At 44.6% G+C, this 23984-nt stretch overlaps 1 protein-coding gene across 7 annotated transcripts in view; it reads left to right on the forward strand.

Moving 5' to 3' along the window:
• RIMS1 (regulating synaptic membrane exocytosis 1) overlaps positions 1-23984 on the forward strand; it is a 2308950-nt gene that overhangs the window by 1295826 nt on the left and 989140 nt on the right. For all 7 annotated transcript variants that reach the window (XM_078648052.1, XM_078648043.1, XM_078648046.1 and 4 more), the window contains exon 13: positions 1907-2078. In XM_078648052.1, the coding sequence (XP_078504178.1) occupies positions 1907-2078 (172 nt within the window). The remainder of the gene's footprint in view (positions 1-1906; positions 2079-23984) is intronic.

Below are 23984 nucleotides of genomic sequence, written 5' to 3' on the forward strand. Positions count from 1 at the left end.
GAGGTATAATGGCGAAGATGTTATGTCACATAAATCTCCTGGTTCCACTGTCGATGGTTCAAGACCAAATTGCTACCATTATGCATTTTCCTTCTTTGACCAGCTAACACAGGCTTCAGTTTTGTTTGGGTCTATTTAGGCAATAAAACATTTAACTTGTTTTTAAGGCCATCGTTATGAGTTTCGCATGTGGTGCGGGCATACCACAGGACCGAAATCTATGATTCCATAAGTTAATCCTGCATCAAATTCCAGTGATTACGAGTTTTTCCTCTGGAATGGGAATGACCTATTGGATCAGGCAATATACTGGTTCCTTTCCTGTGGAAACATCGCTGATATTTCCCACTTGTTCTGAGCAGACAAGGGGCCGTATTATGCATTGTGATTGTTTGCGCCCGGTGCACCTAAAAGGTGCACCAGGCACAAACAATCACAATGCGCCCGATTATGATGTATGCGCTGCCCCCAGGGTAGCCGCTAACTCGCAGCCGCGTACTCACGCTGCCCCCCCGGGCAGCGCATTCATTTGAAAACAAGGAGCAGCTGCTCCGTGTTTTCACAGTGCAGGCGGCACCTGCCTGCAATTTTACAGGGGAATAGAAATACCCTTGCAGGCGGGTGCAGTTAGGGACTGCACACGCCTATAAGGGGGTGTCTGGAAGGTCCATGGGACCCCCCCCCCCCCGCAGAGGGCTACTGTCAGTAGGCACGCTGACAGTGTGCCAGCTATTAATTGGCGCACGGTCAGTGCCCCTCCTGAGGACTTCTTTGACTCTGCGCCTGTGTCTGTAAAATGGCGCAGACGCAGAGTCAAAGGAATTCCCTATGCAAATGGGGGAACACCCTCTGAAGGTAGCGCTTTCGATTTAAGTGCCCCAGCGCTATAGGTAATATAAAAGGGGACGCACAAGCGTCTGCTTCCCCTTCTATAATACCAAAGTGCCCCAGGGGCACTCAAAGCAGGCGCAAACTCCTGTTGCACCCCCTGGGCACTTATTGTAATACGGCCCAAGGTGTCATGGGAGGGCCGGTGAAGGGCGGAGGTGAAGAGGTGTATGCGCAAAGTGCCTGTCCAGGGGAAGCATGTTCTGCTCTACTCGTATTACTGTAGGACAGTGGTCTTCAAAGTTTGGAAGGCTGTGTCCCTCACCTGAGGGAACATTTAAAAAAAATCATCGGCCCCACCCTAAATTTTTCACAATTATTCTATTAAACTGGCAATGTTTAAATATGGCTACACTTACTTAAACATTGCAGGTAGGTTCTGGTCAGGTAGGCTTTAAAGTGTAAAAGCATCCACAGTGTGATTATTAGAAATGGGAGTAGTGATTTTGAAGAATATTTGGAGTCCCTTCCCTGTTGACACCTTCTCCCAGTCAAGATATATATGATAAAAAAGATGTTAGAGATGACCCATTGCAGAGCAGATTACTGCTGCTCATTTTTTTTCTGATGAAAACAAGGCCCTTTTATCACCATAGTGCTACTTTTGGCTAGATTCTGGCACCCCCTGAGTTCACTTGAGGCCCCCCAGGGGGGACCGTCCTTAGTTTAAAGACTCCTGCTATAGGGATAATTGGGGCCCAGGCTGGGATGCTTCTTACACCCCCTGCAGTAGTACAGACAGGCCTGGTGTTTTTGGGCCCATAATTATTTAGTCCAAAGTGTGCAAATTCGATTTGGGCCAAGTGAGACTTGCAATTATGGGATGTGGTATTTAAGCCCGATGTATAGCTTCAGGTGAAATACCGCAACTCCTACTCAGGGCATAAAAGTCATGCTTAATGTGCACTATTAAATACTATTCATCACATCACATTCAAAGACATTATCAGAGACTTGTTACCAGTGTATCGCTATTTTTAGCTCTGACACTTGGACTTCTGTCTTCTTTCTTTTTCAGTGATAAAAGCAAACGTAGGACCAAAACAGTGAAGAAAAGCTTAGAACCAAAATGGAACCAAACTTTTCTTTATTCACATGTACATCGAAGAGATTTTAGGGAAAGAATGCTGGAAATAACAGTATGGGATCAGCCTCGGGTGCAGGAAGAAGAAAGTGAATTTCTTGGAGAGGTACTGTAGCCCTAAAAGTACTTCAACGTTTTTTCGACTGAAAGGCAATTGCTTAATACTTATGTGTAATCATAGTGTACAGAGCGAGACTTGTCATGTTTTGTTCCTAAGAACTAAGGAGTTTCTAACCTCTGTCGTGAGAGTGATGCAGCAGCACCCATCGCTTGAGACCCACTTAAGTCATAAACTCTTTGTTTTTTGCCCCCCAGTACCCAGTGTTGACTGGTACGCATACCAGTATTTTAAACATCGATATCTTTCTTATGAAATGCTTGTTTTATCTTATTTCTTTCAGTGGCAGTGAGAAAATATCGTTGCAACGTAAATGTGTAAGGAAATAGGCATATACTTTGATCAATGTCTTTAGATGTAGGGGAATATCAGAGGCAATTGTAGTAAAAATGGAAACGGCAATGAAGACATGACAGATGTAGTGCTATCTTTGAATGGCCACAAAACGTTAGTTACGATCTCCAAGCATACTCTGAAAACGCGTCATGTTTCGTTCTATTTGTTGTCACTGAAGGAAAATAGACTATGTCATATCAATTTTGTCACAGGAAAAATCACATTTAGTGGGCACACATGTATGTTCTCATCAAACTCCGGCTACTATCCCCCTACTGATATTCCTGCTTTAAATCCCTCACATGCCTCCTAGCCTTATTTTCATTCTGTGGAGCAGTGCCAGCTAACATGTGCCTCTTCTTTGTGGCTTACACAACTACAGGAGGAAAGACAATGCTCTCAACCCGGAACAACATCAGTAACCAAAGGTGTAACCTTAGCAGGGACCATAGCATCAAACATATTCACTGCCACAACCACATGGTCTGGGACTACCGACCACCCCCTCCCTAACATGCAAACACCACATACAATCCCCGTAATAATTTAGCCAGGCGAGGGATTTCTTTTGGAAGGCAGGGGGTCTTGCGACCCCCCGGCCGTATTTATTAAAATATGAAAATAAATAAAAATTGGTAAAATAAACATTATTTACATGATTATTAAATGCAAAATTCTGACATTAGATTTACAGCAAGGAAGACAGGTATGAAGGGCTAACCTTAACAAATGTATAATACAGCGTGTTCCTAACCAAATCTAACATCCTACTTATCAATTTTTCATTCAAAAATTCTGAGGCTTACGGCAAGGTCGCTAACCGGTGTCAGATCCTTTCCAGCTGCGCACTCACGTACGAGTGCGCATGCGCAACAAGGGCCCGGCTACCGGGAGAGTACGTACCTCTCCTGGTTACCCTCGTACGCACCGTGAACTCCATTTAACCATAACAGGAGGGCCCTTACACTCGCGCCATTTGATGACATCATAGTGTATGTGCGGGGTGGCTACCAGCCTGAGGAAAGCGTGCACTCCCTCCCCCGCACCCTTCCAAGCAAGCGGATATCCTGCCCCTGAAGTTCTGGGAGAGACCAATGGCCCCTCCCCCTGGGCGACCCCATTCGATGAATGGTGCCCCCCCCTAAGGACCTTACATTGTTGCTCACCGATTATGACCTTACCGCCTGACCAGTATAATAAATACGACAATTAAGAAACCTGGGAAGGGAAAAAAGGCCTAAGGAGAAAACAAGTAATTACCCATCCACATAACAATTGAGCACATTCCACTAATATTGCCTGTAAAATGGAAAAAAGGCCTAAGGAGAAAACAAGTAATTACACATCCACATAACAATTGAGCACATTCTACTAATATTGCCTGTAAAAGGGAAAAAAGGCCTAAGGAAGAAAATTACACACATATCAACAGCGTACACTACCATCACCGATGCTACCTACCAAGTCCACACCGAAATTCTGCTAATAGGGATGGTGGGCGGGAAAAATTTAGCGGCCCCTGCAGCAGGTGCGAGGAGCGAGCCCGGGGAGCGCGGGTGCAAGAGGCCGTTTCCCGCGCCCCCGGGCCTTTTCTAGCCTCCTGGTCCCACCCCTTGACCCGGAAGCACTCACACCGCTTCCGGGTCAACGGTGGGACCCATAGCCAATCAGGAGTGGAGGGGGGGCTGGGCCCAGCCATGCGTGCGTGGGGGCCGAGTGCCCCCCCTTTCCTCATGGTCTGGGACTACCGACCACCCCCTCCCTAACATGCAAACACCACATACAATCCCCGTAATAATTTAGCCAGGCGAGGGATTTCTTTTGGAAGGCAGGGGGTCTTGCGACCCCCCGGCCGTATTTATTAAAATATGAAAACAAATAAAAATTGGTAAAATAAACATTATTTGCATGATTATTAAATGCAAAATTCTGACATTAGATTTACAGCAAGGTAGACAGGTATGAAGGGCTAACCTTAACAAATGTCTAATACAGCGTGTTCCTAACCAAATCTAACATCCTACTTATCAATTTTGCATTCAAAAATTCTGAGGCCTACGGCAAGGTCGCTAACCGGTGTCAGATCCTTTCCAGCTGCGCACTCACGTACGAATGCGCATGCGCAACAAGGGCCCGGTTACCGGGAGAGTACGTACCTCTCCTGGTTACCCTCGTACGCACCGTGAACTCCATTTAACCATAACAGGAGGGCCCTTACACTCGCGCCATTTGATGACGTCATAGTGTATGTGCGGGGTGGCTACCAGCCTGAGGAAAGCGTGCACTCCCTCCCCCGCACCCTTCCAAGCAAGCGGATATCCTGCCCCTGAAGTTCTGGGAGAGACCAATGGCCCCGCCCCCTGGGCGACCCCATTCGATGAATGGTGCCGCCCCCTAAGGACCTTAAATTGCTGCTCACCGATTATGACCTTACCGCCACAGGCCAGCATAGTTGACCAAAACCTTCCAACCCTGCCAGTATCTTCCATACTAATAGGCCATCCCCGCCCCAGTCAATTGGACGCCATCCCGTAAGTAGAACTGATCTCCCCAGAAGCACCCATGTGGGATACTCAGCAGTTGAGGTGTTTGAAACAGCTTCATGCTTATTGCTCTTGACCCTCTTTACCGAGTGATTCAACACCCTAACTGAGTCCCCCCCACTGATTTCTAGGTATCAAATGAGGCCCCATTATGGTGCAACCCGGTAGCAACTTCGCCAGCCAACCTGCTGCTGAGATAATCTCATCCAACAAGCTCCAGGGACATTAGACCTGCCGCCATCCACCAGACGGGCTCAATTGCTGGCATTACGCTGCGCCCGATAGACATCGTGCTCCTGATGCTGACACTCACTGTTAGTGCAACTGAACTGCTACCTCGGGAACCACAGGCCCCCGACACTCCCCACTGACCACTACGCTCTGGGAATGTCCCGTGTATGTCTACCTCCTTACTATGGAGCCCCTAGACACCCGTTGTCCTTCACAAATGGCAACTGGGAGCTCAGGCAGAGTCCTGCTTCCCAACAAGGAGTGCGGAGGTGTAGCATACTCCTATTACTCCTGGGTTTGGCCAAGCTGGCAAGGCACACCCCTGTGTACTGCCACATTACTACTACCAGTTGGTAAACTACGAACATACTGTCTTGACCACGGTGGCCCTGCGAGCACAGGCGCCATTACTGCAGCAATACTGTTTCCTGCTAAGTAACATACTGCCATATTATGTGAAGCAAGATTCTGCCACATTACTGCAGCCAGCCCAACCTATGGTTACCACATCAATAAACAATTAACCCAGTGCTGGCACCTCTTGAGTCCTTGATCGATCGCCCATCACACTTGATGTCGTTGCTTGCCATTCTTGTTCCTGAAGTACGGCTCACCTTGGCTGTCCACCTGTTGCGGGTGGAGCACTTCCCAGGTATCCACCATGGATCCGGCCATACATAAATGGAAAAACAAACCCAAACGATTAGTGATTCTGTCTTCGGACGAAAGATGCAGTACACGTGCCTGTATTACATTGCCGTCACTTGCTAAGCCTTAGCTCAGATTAACACCAGATGCCTTCCCATAATACTTGTAACTGCAAGTGTTTAGTATCGCATCAGTCTGTGTCACATGCAGAGTTTTGAATTAGTGTTACTGAAAGGGTGCCCGGTAATATGACCCCTATTAACAATAGACCTGTGGTCCACAGTGGATGCGATCGCACCTTCATGCCTACTGCAGGACCGTATACAGTGTGAAATCCAGCGACAGCGCATTCATGGTTACTAACAAGTAGGCTGCAGCCAAGCACATTTCTAACCAGGCCGATGCGAACGGTGCCCCCAAAATCTGTCAACACATCCGTATATTAGCGTATCTGTGTGACTTGACACCCCACCCCAGCTTACGTGTACCAGCACATGGTGCCCAGGGCTCTATACACAGGCCCCCAAATTCTTAGTACCGCCGCACTGTGCGCAGGGAGAGTTCAGTAGCAGGTGTATATTTGACACGTACCATATACCCGGCCCCCCAGCAAGTGTGCTCCACGTGTGCCCCACTAATTAAGGAATGTAACCCAAGGACACTGAACATATGGGGGTAAACCCATAGTACTGAGGAGCACATTCTATGTGCTCCTCCGTATTGCACGATTTTCTTATATACTTTGTGATTAATAGGATATGTAATATATTTGGCACTGTTGTGGGTACGCTTATTTCTCCCAGAACTCAATTGCTCCCCAGTCAGAAACTATGGCAGTTTAAGATACTCACTGGTAAAAACTGGGTCTCTAGTTGGCAGAGGTATGCCCCCTGTCCAAGTAGAGACCACAATCCTAGTCAGGGTGAGCTAGATACACACTTTAAATTAACCTGTGCTCACCCACTTGTAGCTTGGCACAGAAAGGGCAGGCTTAGCTTAAAAGGCAATATGTAAAGTATTTATGCTACACACACACCACAGTAACAAAATAAATACACCACAAAGACTCCACACAGGTTTAGACAAATAGAGAATACTGAGAAAATCAAGACCAAAATCCAATAAGTAGAACTGGAGTTATGAACTTCTAAAGAACAAACCAAAAACTGTGCTTAGAAGTCAAGAGCGCTAAAAGGTTATGTGAAGTCGCGAGGGACCGTGGTAAATACAAAGTTCAGGCCAACCATGAACGATGGCCGGCCAGCTACAGGGCCCAGAGAGGTCCCGCTGACAAAGTACCTTGGATAGAGCAAAGTGTCGACGTCGAGTGGGTGAGTGGGGGGTGCTGCTCCCCACAGAGGTATCAGACATTCTAGTCCCCATCAGCTATCAATGCTTGTTCACCTACGTTGTAAAAACTGACACACTAATTGGAGCCCTCAGACGTATACTTCCGTCCCTGGCCAAGGGCACACCCAGTTTAAGTCCCCACAAAACACTTTCAGAAATACAGTGGTGCATAAACATGCAATGAAAAAAGAGCAGATGACTCTGGGTAGTTTTCAAGTTTAGGAGGAAAGCAGCTTTCGTATAGAGCACTCTCAGCATCAGCATCACACTAGATTTGCTCACCTCAGGTGCCCTGCTGTGCTTTGCGATTCGAACTCCCCATAATAAAACATGATACAGAGTCTCTTTCACACTACTGGTTCCCCAAATTGAATTCATTACTAAGCCCACCACGGTGTTATTTGCCTTCGAAATGAAATATTCCGGTCCCTTGTTTGGCTTTCTGCTTTGAGTTGGAAAGGAACTCGGTTAAAGTCTGCACATAGCCTAGAGTGCCGCGCAACCTGGGAAACTGACTTTCACACCATTGCCAAGCCCTATACTTGAACACGCGTTACTCACCAAGAGGATCCCAAGAAAGAGGCATTAGCATGGAGAAGTTACATGGGCCCGACACCATCCGAACAGACCGTTAACATACACCACCCCTAAGCGCAGCGCAGCAGTTGCGCTGCATGAGGAACATGTTTAAGCCAGGCAGGATTTCTAATAAAGAAACGCCATTCACGAGCCATGGGCAAGAGATTACTCATTGAATATCCTATACCATAAAGAGGTAGCTGGCTACGTCTGGAAATCTAATACCACTGAATACCTCACAGTGGAAACATAAAATGAGGTAACTCACAAGCCCACAAGAAGAAACCTTTCACTTTAGCTTAAAGTCTAACAAAAAAAAACAAAAAAAAAACATTCAGAGGTAAAGCTTTTCATAAATTATGGGATAAAGAAGCAGAGAACTTTGGGTAGTCCTCCAATTTTAGGTGGAAAACAGCTCCTGTATAGAGCACCCACATCAGCGGCACATTAAATTCGCTCATCTCATTATAGCCCTCAGAGAGGTATATTTCTGGCCCTACCAAAGGGAGCACCCAGTTTAAGTCTAAACAAAACCAGATCAGAAATAAAGTGCTGCATAACATTATGAAATAAAGAAGCAGAGAACTTGGGTAGTTCTCAAGTTTAGGTGGAAAGCAGCTCCCATATCGCGCACTCTCGACATCAGCGCCGCCCCCCTAAAGAGCTTGTTTTAACTATAAGATGAATGGCTATACTTAAACTTATAATTGTGAAATAACACATTTCACCCGGCAACAAATTAGTTAGAGATTTTTTGGGACCAAATACGATTCTCAGAATTCAGAGGCAATAAAGAAGGATGCCAATGTCTGTGAAACCATGCCTCAAGTGGTGAAATTAAGGACAGAAACCCAAGCCATCCCAGACAATGCCTTTCCAATAATATTGATGCAGGTATCAATTACTGCACACATACACTTATTTTCATTTGTTACAAAACATTAGCGCGTGCGTGACCGTCATTGTTACCCATACGACCCATGCCTGGCACTCCTGTCAATACCCCCAGATATATGTTAACAGTATCCCACCTAGAAGTCAGGACTTTTGGCTTTGTCGGTGGCTGTTCGCTGCCTAAGATAAATAAGCAGCAGCCATGTCTTGCATATAGTATTAAGACCCTAACATTTGAAGCCCTGGGGACACCACGACCATATTGCTGTTCCTAGGTTTCAAAAAGAAAGTTGAAACCGGGTGGAAAATTACTCTTTAACGGATCAGTTAAAGCAACCTTGGCCCCAGCACCCTAAAAGCATTTACCTATTGATTTTGACAAGTAAAGCACCATTATCCCTACTGGCTCGTCCTTAATTCAGCTGGAGACTTCACGTGTTAAAATTCCACATGTTTTCGCGTGGCTAAGAAACCGTAGCAGCAATTAGATTAAGCGCCTGCGACAATGATTCTTGGTGTGTCTTGCGCTCACCTCACTCAATGAATGCTTATTACGATATTCTCCATGCAATCTTCATTAACTTCATGCATTGTTATATAGCCTGACTTAACCCGAAAGTGTCAGAGCGCGTCACAATATGAACAGCAGCATTACTTGAACACAACCGCCAATGTGCATGTTACAAAAGGATCAGTGCCTGTGTGGGCAAAACCTGCAACTGATAGCATTGGTTAGCACTAATACTTATTTCACGTCCGTGCTTGAGTTTTAAATGTATGCACCAGCCCACTTGTTCAAAACCAGCCTAATATTATACCAACTCATTTCTTTGAAACAGTGCAGGCACGCTCTTCTTACATCACGTCCACAAGGCACGCCTGTTCCCATCCTCAATTAGGCCGCCCCGTGAATCAATTAAGACTATACCAAGACTGAATTAAGACTATACCAGGTCCGCTTATGTGCGTGAGCTCTGTGCAATTTGTTAAATGCCTTAAGCGCCTAGTCTTTCCCGGTGGTCTCCCATCCAAGCACTACCAGGCCCGACCCTGCTTCGCTTCTGACATTGAGCGTTCCCAACTGGAGGCTGTTTTCTCCCTTCACGTTCGTTTAAGAAGGAAAAAGGGGTTTTCTTGATGTTCTTTAGGCACAGGGAGATACAGAATCACAGGATGTTGTGCACGAGCCAAGATTCGGACCCCCTTCCAAAGTCATCAGCTATGGCCGTAACCCCACATCCTCTCCCTAGAGGCACCGCACACGTAGGTAGGCACTGCGGTTGATACCCATGGTAATGGTACCCATTTGCCCTACCTCGGAAGGAATTAAACGGGCGCTTTAAACACCCAGCCACTGCGCCTGCCTTCTCCAATAAATAGCCCCGAATGCCCCTGCTTGGCCTGTATCCATGCGCATGGCTGACTCACCGTGTGAAGACCTCCGTGACATGGCCCGCTAACTACTGGCTGGGAACTTGGGGCCGCGATGATGATTGCGGAGCTGCCCGTCCGGTACCCTTCTCGCGCCACACTCCTCACAAAGACCTAACTCTGATGGTCTACCAACACTTTTTGGATCTCTCTGACTCTTCCCGCACCGCACGTCCCGATTCAGCTGCGCCACCCCTTCCAGCGATGAAGCTTTCTGCTGCGAAATCTTGTGTGGACCTGCAAGGGGGAAACAAGAAAGAAAATTTTGCGGCCCCTGCAGCAGGGGCGAGGAGCGAGCCCGGGCAGCGCTGGTGCAAGAGGCCGCTTCCCGTGCCCCGGGCCTTTTCTAGCCTCCTGGTCTCACCCCTTGACCCGGAAGCCCTCACACCTCTTTCGGGTCAATGGTGGGACCCATAGCCAATCAGGAGTGGAGGGGGGGGGCCGGGCCCAGCCATGCATGCGTGGGGGCCGAGCGCCCCCCCCTTTCCTGGATCACAGCAGCAGCAAAAACAACAGTGACGCCAGCAGCGACTACAACTCCCATAACTCTTGGGAACACAGCAGCCTAAGCTGCCAAAAAGTTAGTGACAACAACAATGACAACCAGCACTGTTGAGACGAAATCAGCAACCACTGTTATAACCACGGTACAAAAGGGGGTGGTGATGGACGGAGCATCTGAACCAATCAAACACTCACACCCAGTCAAAAGATCTGGGTTTGATCCATCACCGTTCTTTAGCCCACTCTGCCACCCCAGTTCAGACATGGCTATATGCAAATCAGTCTGCCCTGTGCCTCATGGAAACAGTCCAGCCCGAACTGCCAAGCCATGCCTTCCCTGGACCGGAAACAAGCTTCCGAGGACCGGTTTCTGGCATTCCAGCCGTCTTCAGCCTGGCTTGCTTGAATCCAGTGGCAAAGTGAGCAAGGGACACACGTCTGAGCATACCCTGCCACACTTAAGGGTGTATTAGGGCACCAATTCTAAAAGGAGGAATTCTGATCCCATCGATATATCATTCTTCTAGACATACTATATCTCAACCAGAATAGGTTGTAGAGTACTTTCTTTCCATAGGATCATTAATACATGTACCCAAAGTTTGAATGCTTCAACAAATTACAAATGGCTCTATGCAAGGTGACGTTCCTTTTAAAAGGGGCCTGCTTTGTTATGTCAATCAAGCAATCAATTGGGTTTGTAAAGTGTGGCTACTCTGCAATGAGGATCTCAAGGCGCTGAGGAAGAGGGGGGGGGGCTGCTGATTCGTCTAGACATGCTATATATAGCACAAGTGCCTGTAGCATGACAATGCACACATCTACAACTTATCTAGTCTAATAAGACAACTGTCTTGCCTGGGCTAAAAGTAACTTAATGTGTGATGCATCTGCTCAGAGGACCATGAACTCATAAGGCAACACATGAGGCAATAGTTCTTACAAACCTCAAACTAAACAATTAACATCAAACAAAAAGATACCTAGAATGAAGCAAGATTTGTTTAGATGTGCCAAAATTAAATACCTTTATTAACAACAGGGGGTACCCGGTAAACCAAGCGGCATCTGGGTGAATATAGCTAATTAAAGAAAAGAGGATGCCACGGTAATTTCTTCAGGAAGATTATTTATCAAGACAAACACTACTAATTATCTGTCTCATCACAACATAAATTGTATAGTATCTATCTGTCATCAAATATAACGTTCATCTAATGGTTATTACCAACAACTTAAAAGAAAGAAAAAAAAGGAAAAAACACAACAAACAATCTGATTTGTAATTCTCTTTTAAAGATCCTTTTTCATTTTATACATCATAAGTACAAATCAGTAAAACACGCAATATTTAATCTTGTGTGAAATTACTTTTCAAAATCCAGAAGACAAATTATCTTATTCAAAATCCACGAAGTAAAATATCTTATTGTTGTGGACCCTTAATCCAAGGGTTGTGTAAGAAGCCCAATAGTTTATTTACTAGGAAAATACTGGCAATGTCTTTTCTTGGCCTAATTTCCTTTTCGAACACCAAAGTAACAAAGAGCATAAGAAGCAAAAACAATGTCTTTGTAGCCTCAAATCACTATAATGCTCATGAGGATTATATCCAAGCAATATCCAAATCAAAAAAGGTGTCGAAATTACGATAACTGTCGACGCGTTTCGGCCTGTCAAACAGTTTCAGGCCTCATCCGGACAAAGGGCAACAAAAATCATACAAGTGATCCTAAAACAATAACAAAAATTAACAATATCAATAATTACATACTTCTAAAATTTAAATACAGAAGAAAAGAGACAGTCTGTTTCACGGACACAGGCACCCGGAGGGGCCACTCCCACTGTAAGAAGAAAAAGTTCCTCAAGGTTCTGGTATCATTAGCTATTTTCACACCGAAAAAAGAAGAAGAAGAAAGCGTGATTAGAAAGAAACCAACACCATAAATTTCTATTCCTATTTACACACATTCAGTGAAAAAGCTCTTTCATCACCGTGCTTCTATTCCCAGTGTGATATTGCACACGTGAATAAAACAACTGGACTCAACATGTAGCCTTCACCTACCAAATGATAATTTTCTAGCAGATATCAGCTAGGTTGGTCAAGGGCTGCAGATGTAATTCCGGAATTAAATGGCTGCAGTTAGGAAGAAATCCCTTTATAATGCACACCTGTGCTATTCGAACTTCGTTTTAGATCTCCATCAATGTAATCCAATCACCTAAATCAACAGATGTAAACGGTAATATCAAGAGATGGCCAAAACCAGCTGCACTAAATTCATATAGCAATCAATCTGCCATGCTAGTCATAACTACATCCGTTTACACCGGCACATGCGGGCCCATTACAAGGGGAGTGAGGACTAACTCATATATCCCCGAGGCTCACAAGTACCTCCATAGTCAAAATTAAACTTACACCCGAGTACAATTCAAATATTAGCGTCACTGCCTACAAAAGTATGCATCAGTCACCACTTATAAGATTTTAACAGGGATTACCTGCATCCGCAAGATGATTTAACCAACACCATTACTCCGAAATGAGCCAGAGTCTTCAATTACCTGGCGCTTATCCCAGCTTTCGGAAAGTGGACGCCGGACTAAAAGCATTCAAGGCGGAAGTCCGCCTTACCGGATTCCAATAACCGGAAACGTCGAACCCAGAGGAAATCAAAAACGGACTATGATTCAACCCGCATGACTCAACCAACATGGTAGCCATACAATTGCGGTCGTAACCCATTCATACCAAGTATTCTTCGTGTCTTAAACCCAAATAATTCTGAACTAAACAAGCGAAAAGGAAGGGAAAAGAAAAGGTATATTATTTAAAGAAGGAAAAATAAAGAGAAACTAATAATTACAGAGCAAAGTAAAGAGTATAACCCATTACCTCGTGTGATACCAAGCCCCTTTTACATTCTAAAATCATTTGTTATATGCACAATTCAACAACAATACATCTATAAACATTTTTGAAATACCAATACACAAAAATAAACTACATACTGGTACATTTCATTATTGACATAAAAAATATAAATCTGTATAGCTGCCTGAACCAGCTCAACCCTTCAGCAAATAAGGGACCATATTTCGTCCCTATCATTAAGTCCAGTTTTGGAAGTCTGATATTTTTCAATTAGTCTAGCTTCCAATTGATTGAATTTAGTCTCAGTATCTACTCTGTTTTTATTCGATACCACGCATAATACTGTCCAGTATATGTCGTTGAAAGAGTGATTGTGATTCTGATAATGGCTGACCAAAGGAGCCCCTATGGTCATGCACTTGATTCGGGATCTATGTTGGAGGACCCTAGTTTTCACAGTCTGGGTCGTCTGTCCAATATACACTCGATTACATGGACACTTGATACAATATACCAGATTTTTCGAGTTACAATTGGAGAATGCTCTTTGGGTGTGCAAATTTCCATTAATGTCAATTTCCTTAGAGTCCTTCGTCATTTCACATGCCACACAATTGTGGCATCTGAAATGGCCCACCACCGGGGGTAATCCCAACAACTCCCTCGTAGTTTTGGGTCCCTGTTTTGACACATTAGTTTTGGCTCTTACAAGTTGGTTACGAATATTGCTACCCTTTTTGAAAGCGAATAAAGGTTTCGGAATGTCAACCCTTGGATTAAGGGTCCACAACAATAAGGTATTTTACCTCGTGGATCTTGAATAAGATAATTTGTCTTCTGGATTTTGAAAAGTAATTTCACACAAGATTAAATATTGCGTGTTTTACTGATTTGTACTTATGATGTATAAAATGAAAAAGGATCTTTAAAAGAGAATTACAAATCAGATTGTTTGTTGTGTTTTTTCCTTTTTTTTCTTTCTTTTGAATTGTTGGTAATAACCATTAGATGAACGTTATATTTGATGACAGATAGATACTATACAATTTATGTTGTGATGAGACAGATAATTAGTAGTGTTTGTCTTGATAAATAATCTTCCTGAAGATACTAAAATTAAATACCAGCACATAGCCAAAGCAATAAAAAACGAAAACATGTAGAGGAACGTTCTTTGGTCCTCAGAAATAAACTGAGAGCCTAAGACCATTCTCCCACAGTTCTTCCAACACTTTTGCCAAATGATCTTTAGTCAATATTGATTGAGTGTGAGATGTTGACCTATAACACTCTCCTCAGTTACATACTTAAAGACTCATGTGTATCTTCTTTAAAGAAAAGGTGATATATTAAGGAAACTGTAGGATGCGGACTTAAAATGCCACGAGAATAGGCCACAAAAAGGCGCCAGATTGAAGCAAAAGGCCTAAAAAATGACCTTGTTGCTAATTGAGGAGAATGTCAGCCTACTGTTATTCAGTAGAGTGGAGCTCTGCTCTCGAGTAGAAGCGTTACAGACAAACAACCCATGGGTAACCAGGACTGGCAGGCGTGTACTAATGGATTCAGCAGGCTGTAGGAAGGGTTGGGGGAATGAGTAGATATCTTGGTGGCATCAGGATAAGATCTGCGTGGGTGCAAAGGGTACTGAGAGGTAATTAATAACTGATTAACCCCTCCCAACCTACTCCAATTTCGCTTACCTGGTCAGGAGTACAGCTGGGATCCAGTCAAGGAGGAGGGTCCAGTTCATGGAACAGTCTGCCGCTAAAGGATCCACCGAGGGACTGAATTCAAGCAAAGTTGATTCATTTAAAAAAAGATAGGAAACGGTGTTCTATGCGCAAACCAATAAGTATCTGGTGTGCAAGTAATAATATAGTCAGAGTTCACAAAATTATAACCTGCTTCCAAAAACAACAGCAGCAGCACAGGAAGTATTTCAGAATGAAGATTCTTCAACCAGACATCACAGGGACTGGCAATGCCAATAGGTTTGGCTTTTTAGGAGTGGTGTATGGTAATGTGAAGCATTACAAGTAAATAGCATTTGTATTTGTGTGGAAGCATAGAACTCTAAAATAATATTGGTGCAGATTAAAAGGTCAGGTAACGATTGCCCTGCCAAACCAGACCTAAAAATCCATCTATGTTAATGACTGTCCTCCTATCTGTGCTGCTGCCAGATAAAGACAAACACTATAAAGTATCTAGTTCTTTAAGGCATGTTTACAGTCCTACAGTATCATGTTTGTCTCCATGAAAATTCAAGCTCAGACAGATGAATAAATAAACAAAATAATCACAGCTGTTGGAGGGCAAGCACTTTTTGTGAAAGCACACAACTTCTGCCCAATCAAAATATGTACTCCTGGCTCCCAAAATGTGGGCCGAGCCAATGCCCCTCTCTAGTGGTAGTCACATAATTGTCTGCCAAAAGCAGTGCTGTCAAGAAAAGCCCATAAGAAAAGCCCATGCAACAATCCATTCAATCAGAAAATAAAGGGTCCACTTACCATGTTGATCAGGAGTCTGATGTATCACTCTGACATCTCTTGAGCAATCACAGGCATGTGCATTGGCAGAATCGTTGGAGCATGTTGGGAGATGTAAATTGTCCATTGACAGTCTCACCCCATCCTCCAACACAGATTCAGATTCAAATAACTTTATTCAGCTGGAGAAGCAACCATAAAAGTATACAATCCAAGAATAAAAACTTGAAGTATGAAAACAATACAATAGATACAGTTAAAGACAACATAGCAAGCAATCACATAATAGGAGTAGAGTACAGTACAATACGGTTAAGCAGATACATATATGGCCATGTCAGATATAAAGAGATGCTACATTACTAAAAGTGCATTGTGCTTTGTGACCGCACAATGGCTTTTAGAAAGGAGCCAACATAATATCATGCATCATCATCCGTCAATTGTTGTAAGAAATTAAAAGCTTTGCTAGACTGCCTAAAATTCCACAACTTGATAAAAGTGATTACAAATTGTTTAGTGTACTTCCGTTAAAACTCGCACAAAAAAAGTAAAGTGCATCATTGTTTGTACGGATCTACCATCACAGGCACAGGGACAGGTGTTAAGATTCTTCTAATAGCCCAGCAAGAAACACTGTAGATACCTAGCTGTATCCGCCCTAAAGTGGAATAACATACAAAGTTCCCAGCACCCACCTGCACTTAGCAGATAGTTGGTCAGTGGAATATCTAAGCTCAGGCTCCACTAGGCTGCAACAGTGGGCTTAAGCTTTTCCGCATTATGTCTGTGGAGTTGGGCTTGGTTATGTAATAACAATTGCACATGCTTTTTATTTGTGCTACTACTAAAGCGAGGCTCCAAAAATCATGGGGCAGCCCAATCTCATGAAGAGTTGTCTCAATGTATGCTATCCATGGGATGGTGAGGCATTTGTCGCATGCAAGGCAATCCTTGAAAATGTCTCTTGTCAAGGACACCTCCTCAGTTCTCCAAATAGATAACCACAGCACTGCTGGGGCATGCTCTGGTGCATTCACCGAAATAACTGAGACCCATCTAATGATAAATAAAATTGGAGGAGGATCGAGGGGCAGAGAGGGCTTTTCTGCAAAAACGATTTTCCTCCACCTGAATGGCTTCACTATTTGCAGTCTACCATATTTCGTCCCCATATGTTGCAATGGGGACGCAGTTAGTAGAATGCATCTGTAATTACGGGAAGAGGGCACCCACCCTCCCCCCCGGAGACGGAGGTAGGCAAAAAAAGGTAGCCTACTGCCCTAGATAGCTTCATCTTACTGTGTGTTATATTGGGTGCCTATCAGCCAGCAGCATCAAATTTAACCCATAAATAGGAAGACATGCTTGTACTTTGTAAACAATTTGACCCAACAGTAAGGATGGAAAGCTGGATACACTTGGGGGCCACAAGCCATAATATATGATATTGAGAACTTAATTTGTAGGTCAAGAGCAGCCATAAATTGAACAAATGAGTGCACCAGTGATTGGGGTATGAGCCATCATCACTCTGTCATCCGCATATCATCTGTGGGAGCTAACTTTTTGTACAACAGAAAACACCAATAAAAAGATATTTTTTTAAAATAGTGTGGGAAGTAAAACACCATCTGCCTTTGAGACATCTGGACTTGTAGATATGAAAGGTCTGAGCTCATTAACATGCAATATAACGAGAGTTACAAATGGGGGTGGGGTCGCACACTACTCACACACCGGCGGTGTCGCCCCTAAGGACTCTGGTCAATGTAGTAAAGTGTTCGCGATGCATCATCTTTCGATCTTCTGCTATCTTCGCTGTCTTCGCCATCCCTGGACACGTGTTTCGGGGTATCACCCCTCGTCAGCAGGGATAGGCCATGTACTGGGGTTGCCGATGGCGAAGACAGCGAGGATAGCAGAAGATCGAAAGATGATGCATCACAAACACGTTACTACATTGACCAGAGTCCTTAGGGGTGACACTGCCGGTGTGTGAGTAGTGTGCGACCCCACCCCCATTTGTAAATATAACGAGAGTTGCCAGCACACAGCCTTACCACACACTCTAAAAACTTTTATTCCATTGTAGACTTCACCATTTGGAGCAAACCTTATTCTGACTTTCATACTCTTGTGCAAATATGCTATAAAGTGTACGTGTGCTTCATCCATCCCCTTAAAAAGTACAAGTGGCCACAACTTTGTGCGATTTGCACTATAAAAAAAGCCAAAGTCAAATCCATAAATGTAAGATGAAGTGGCATTTGCTTAGCTACTGTGTACTTGCCTAAAATAGTTTACATTCAAGCATTGCTCAATTGTGCCTACACAATTCTGAACCTGGACTGACAGGGGCTTAAAATTGCCTTTTCTTTCACCCTCTCCTCGATCTTGTTATATAAAAAACTCTGCCTGTTTTTTTTACCGTTGTGTCAATAAGTGAATTGGTCGGTAGCAACTTGGCTGTGACTGGTTACCTTTTTAAATATCGGAACAATAGTTGACGTGGTCCAAGAACTAGGTACCTGAAAGTGAGCAAGATTATTAAAGACATTACTCTGTTGAATAGAGTTGACAACTTCACATAAGGTGACCCAAATGCCCGGACACTGTTTAATGTTCAAACTAGGCTGAGTGGTTGGTGTTATAAATGAATATATTTTAGAGAAGTGAGCCTCCCATGCCTCACTGGTAATGTGGCAACCAATTGAAGTCACAGTGTGATTTATGGTTCTCATAGCAGATCAGAAGAACTTGTGTCCTTCTTGGATGTTGCTTGACCTAATGTGTCCCATTGGTGTACAGTGACTTCCTTCCATCTCTTTGTGGTGGCCGCTTCATACTGCTTATGTAGCAGCAGCCACTGCGGAGGCTGCTGGAATTAGCATTAAGTGTCCTGCATAATAATCGTTTAGCTGCTGAACAGTCACAATTAAACATTTTCAGTGGAGTGTGTACAGATCTAGGAGGTTTTACAATACCTTTGGGCAGCAAAAGAACAGACTACTGATTCTTAAACTGACTCTTCTGCCAGGCAGCTCATAACCAGCACCTGATTCTCCTTTATTGTTTTACCAAGAATTGGCCTGGATCTTGGAGTTTCCAGACCAACCTAAGGTTGTCTGTGGATGGCTGCATTTCTCTGAATCCACTATCAACTTTGTGTGTTACCCTCGATGATGCTACCAAGGCTACTTCTATGGGATTGTGGTCACCACAATGTGAGGGGATGGTTGCTGCATGTTGGAATATATATATAATGAGTAAGCTGGTAGAAATAAAGATATAATTCATTACAGATAAGCCACCTCTTACCCTAAAGGTAGGCAGCCCAGAGTCACTAATACCTGCCACATCCATTATATTGGTCAAATCAAATGGTGAAGATAAGCCTTTAACTCTTTGCCTCTCAAATCTGCACCCTCTAACATACACTTATTATTACAGGATTTAGGGTGCAGAGTCAGCCTTCTATTGAAATCATCGGCTCAAAAAAGATACGATTGTCGCTCCTTGTCAGTGACCCAGTCAACAAGTGGATCTATGTAATTGAACAAAACAGGGAACCTTGTGTTAGGAATATTGACAAAATCCTTGTTGTAAAAATTGACAAGCTATAAACTCATGTCCCCCTTGAAATGCACAACTTTAAAATCCTTTCTGGGGGTTTCCCAGGCCAAAGTGTGGCTACCAGTCAGCAAATGTATCCAAACAGATAGGTCCATGTTAGAACTGGGGGTCTCTAGTTGGCAGAGGTAGGTACCACTGTCCAAATAGGGACCCTTGCTTCTAGTCAGGGTAAGGAGGACACCCTCTGCGATAACCCCTGCTCACCCTCTAGGTAGCTTGGCACGAGCAGTCTAGGCTAACCAGAGGCAATGTATAAAGTGTTTGTACCAACACTCACAGTAACACAGTGAAAACACCACAAACTGACTCCAGAACAGTTTAGAAAAATAAAGGTATTTAAATCTAAACTACACAAGACAAAAACGTCAAAAATCCAACATACACAGTTCAAGAATATGGTTTCAAAAGAGTTCTTAAGGTTTGCGATAAAATTCTTCAGGTTGCGATAAAATAATCCACAGATGCGTGAAAAGTTCACTGTTGCGTCACGTTTACTCACAGTACCTTCTAGTTGCGACAAAGTTCCAAAAGCAGAAGCTGGTGCGGTGGAAAACAAGCAATGCGTTGCTCCTGAGACCCTGGGGAGGCGTTTGCGACAGCCCCGCTGCAGCAGCGGGCGTGTTGCGACGAATCCGGTCTGTATGGGGAGGAAGGCCACTTGTATGGATTCCAGTGCGGAGGTTCCGTAGGAAGTTTGTGCTCGCAAAAGGCACGATGCGACGATCTTTGGAGTTGCGACGATCTCCGGGGCGACGATGCACGGACCAGCGGTGATCTTCTCTCTCGCAGCTCCTCGACGTGATGGTTTCTGCGACGACACTCGCAGCGACGTGACGCGGTCCACAAGCAAGCGGTGCGGCGATCTCACCCAGCAACGACAGGCTCTGCGACGACACTCGCAGCGATGTTAGACTTTCCCGCACCGGTCTGGTGCGTCCCGCAAACGAAGGATGCGACGGCTCTGGCAGCGGCAACAGGCGCTGCAACGATCTCGGCCTTCGTAGCGGCGGGAATTTCCTCGCACTGTCGGGGATTCGCTCCGCAGCGAGTGATGCGATAACTTTTCAATTGCAAAAGTCTCCCAAGCTTAGTTTCAAGCTTCCCAGCACAGGTACAACTTCCAGAGGACAACTGGATCAAGCACTCTAGGAAGGACAGAACTCTCTCAGCAAAGTTCTGGGAAGCTGGGGGTGAAGTCCTTTTGTTCCTGGGACTTCAGAACAGGGAGCCAGCTCTTCTCAGGCCCTTGGGGATTACTTCAAGACAGGGGACACAGCACCACAGCAAAGTCCTTCCCCTCTCCTTGGCAGCAAAGCAACAGCAGATCAGTCCAGCAGAGCAACAGCAGGACAGTCTTCCTTCTTCAGTTTCAGCTTTCTCCTTGGCAGAGGTTCCTTCTTGATTCCAGGATGATCTAATTTTCTGTTGTCAGGGGTCCTGTACTTATACCCCTAAAAGTCTTTGTTCTCTTGGTGCAAGTGGGCCCTGAGCCCGGTCTGAACCAATTCTGGGTGTTTCTTGAGTACTTTGTTTTCCTGGCTTCTCCTTTCCGTTCAGAGTGAGGGGCAGGGTCGTCAGCCGCCCAGCAGGAGGTGGAGCCAGCATTGTGGAAGGCAGGCACAGTCCTATTCAGGCCCAGGTGCTAACTCCTCCCACCACTCAAGTTGCAAATGCAGTCATTCAGCCTAGGCCTGACTCAGCCAGCCTCCTGGGGAATCCCCAGCCCCTGTCACTCTCAAACCAGACAGTCAATACACAAACAGGCCAAGGCACACGGAAGGGTCAGACAAGAGAACAGCAACTTTCTAAAAGTGTTGTTCTCAAACACAGGATTTAAAAACAATCTTTCCTAAAATATGTGTTATTAAATTCTGAGTTCAGGGATACTAGACTCTTATGTCCTATCTTGTTCCTATGAGAAGAAATGCTGGTAGCCACTGTAGCCAGCATCCCCCATGTTAATCTATGGAGCAAGATAGCCTTACAATAGTGAAAAACGAAAATGGCTGCCATTCACTACCAGAGCATGTCACCTGCACCAGTACATGCTCTACCTTTCACATACACTGCACCCTGCCCAGGGGGGTACCTTGGGCCTTCCATAGGGGTGACTAATGTGCACAATAAGGGAAGGGTTAGGCCTGGTCAGTGGAAGGGCCAGTTCCAACACAAACCCCTTCCAGCCTAAAGCCAGGGTAGACCAAACAATACCTCGATGGTATTCCCTGCTTAAGGCGATAGAACACGGAAATTGGCCCACACAGCAGGGCAGTCCTGTTCTACGCCGTCCGAAACCCAGTTCAATCACTCTATCCATACTCTCAGGGTCCACCATGCCAATCCATGTGGAACCCTTCTCCTCACCTGTGGACACCACCTGTGCAGCACCTAAACTTAACTTGCTCACTGGTGTGTCCCAACAGACAGACTGCAAGCCACAGTGACGGTGTGTATCACTTACAACGCAACTTTTACGTCGTAATGCTGTTACAACGCAGCTATTACAACGCAGGATCCATTACAACGCATGGCATTACAACGCATGGCATTACATCGCAGATGCTATTACAACGCATACCATTACATCGTAAGTATTGGTAAGTATATAATTTAATTTAATTTTATTTAATATTATATAAATGATTTAATTAATATTAATTATAAATAAAAATAAATAAAAATATTTATTTATGTTTTTAAATATTATAAATTAAATTTATTAATTTAAGTAATTTTGTACAGGGGTGTTTTTAGGTTTCAGGGTAGGGTTTAGGTTTTGGGGTACAGGGGTGTTTTTAGGTTTCAGGGCAGGGTTTGGGTTTTGGGGTACAGGGGTGTTTTTAGGTTTCAGGGTAGGGTTTGGGTTTTGGGGTACAGGGGTGTTTTTAGGTTTCAGGGTAGGGTTTGGGTTTTGGGGTACAGGGGTGTTTTTAGGTTTCAGGGCAGGGTTTGGGTTTTGGGGTACAGGGGTGTTTTTAGGTTTCAGGGTAGGGTTTGGGTTTTGGGGTACAGGGGTGTTTTTAGGTTTCAGGGCTGGGTTTGAGTTTTGGGGTACAGGGGTGTTTTTAGGTTTCAGGGTAGGGTTTGGGTTTTGGGATACAGGGGTGTTTTTAGGTTTCAGGGCAGGGTTTGGGTTTTGGGGTACAGGGGTGTTTTTAGGTTTCAGGGCAGGGTTTGGGTTTTGGGGTACAGGGGTGTTTTTAGGTTTCAGGGTAGGGTTTGGGTTTTGGGGTACAGGGGTGTTTTTAGGTTTCAGGGTAGGGTTTGGGTTTTGGGGTACAGGGGTGTTTTTAGGTTTCAGGGCAGGGTTTGGGTTTTGGGGTACAGGGATGTTTTTAGGTTTCAGGGCAGGGTTTGGGTTTTGGGGTACAGGGGTGTTTTTAGGTTTCAGGGCAGGGTTTGGGTTTTGGGGTACAGGGGTGTTTTTAGGTTTCAGGGCAAGGTTTGGGTTTTGGGGTACAGGGGTGTTTTTAGGTTTCAGGGCAGGGTTTGGGTTTTGGGGTACAGGGGTGTTTTTAAGTTAAATAAAATTAATTATATTATATTAATTACATTTCTTAATTAAAATAATTAAATTAAATACATTATTTTAAATAATTTATTTTAATTACAATCAAAAAAATATTTAAATTAAACTAATTTAATTATATAAATTAAATAAAATTAATTACATTTTTTATTAAAATTAATTTAAATAAATAATTACTATTATTTTGATTAAAATAATTAAATTAAATTAAAATAATTACATTTTTTTTAAAAAGGTATACTTACATATACTTACGATGTAATGCCATGCGTTGTAATAGCATCTGCGATGTAATGCCATGCGTTGTAATGCCATGCGTTGTAATGGATCCTGCGTTGTAAAAATTGCGATGTAACGGTCTGCGTTGTAAAATAACGCGTTGTAACATCATAGATCCCACAGTGACCACCAACAGTGATCTCGGATGAGACCCAGGTCTCATGCCTCTCATGGCTCTCAAACCCCTGTGGTGTCAGAAGGTGGGGGGCAGTAGCCCCAGGTGCTTGGCACCCTTTGTCCACTCCCCCTCTAGTCAGGTCAGGTCTGACACTCTAGCACTGACCCACCAGTCCCGGACCTATATCCAGCATCTGGACAGGAGGCTGGGGTGGACTTCCCCACACACGGTCCTCCTCTTCCTTGGGGTTCTGTACCCTCCCACCTGGAGCGGTACCCCCTTCTAGAATAGCCAGGGCACCTGTGGCAGGTGTCCCGCACCATTCACCCACCAGTCCAGGGGTGCTATCCTGCAACTGGTATTCCAGGTCAGGGGGATACCCCGGGCCTGGCCCTCAAACCTAGGCTCCCAAGCCTCCAGGTCAGACAACACCTGAA

This window comes from Lissotriton helveticus, chromosome 6, assembly GCF_964261635.1.
Source record: "Lissotriton helveticus chromosome 6, aLisHel1.1, whole genome shotgun sequence".
Lineage (NCBI taxonomy): Eukaryota > Metazoa > Chordata > Amphibia > Caudata > Salamandridae > Lissotriton > Lissotriton helveticus.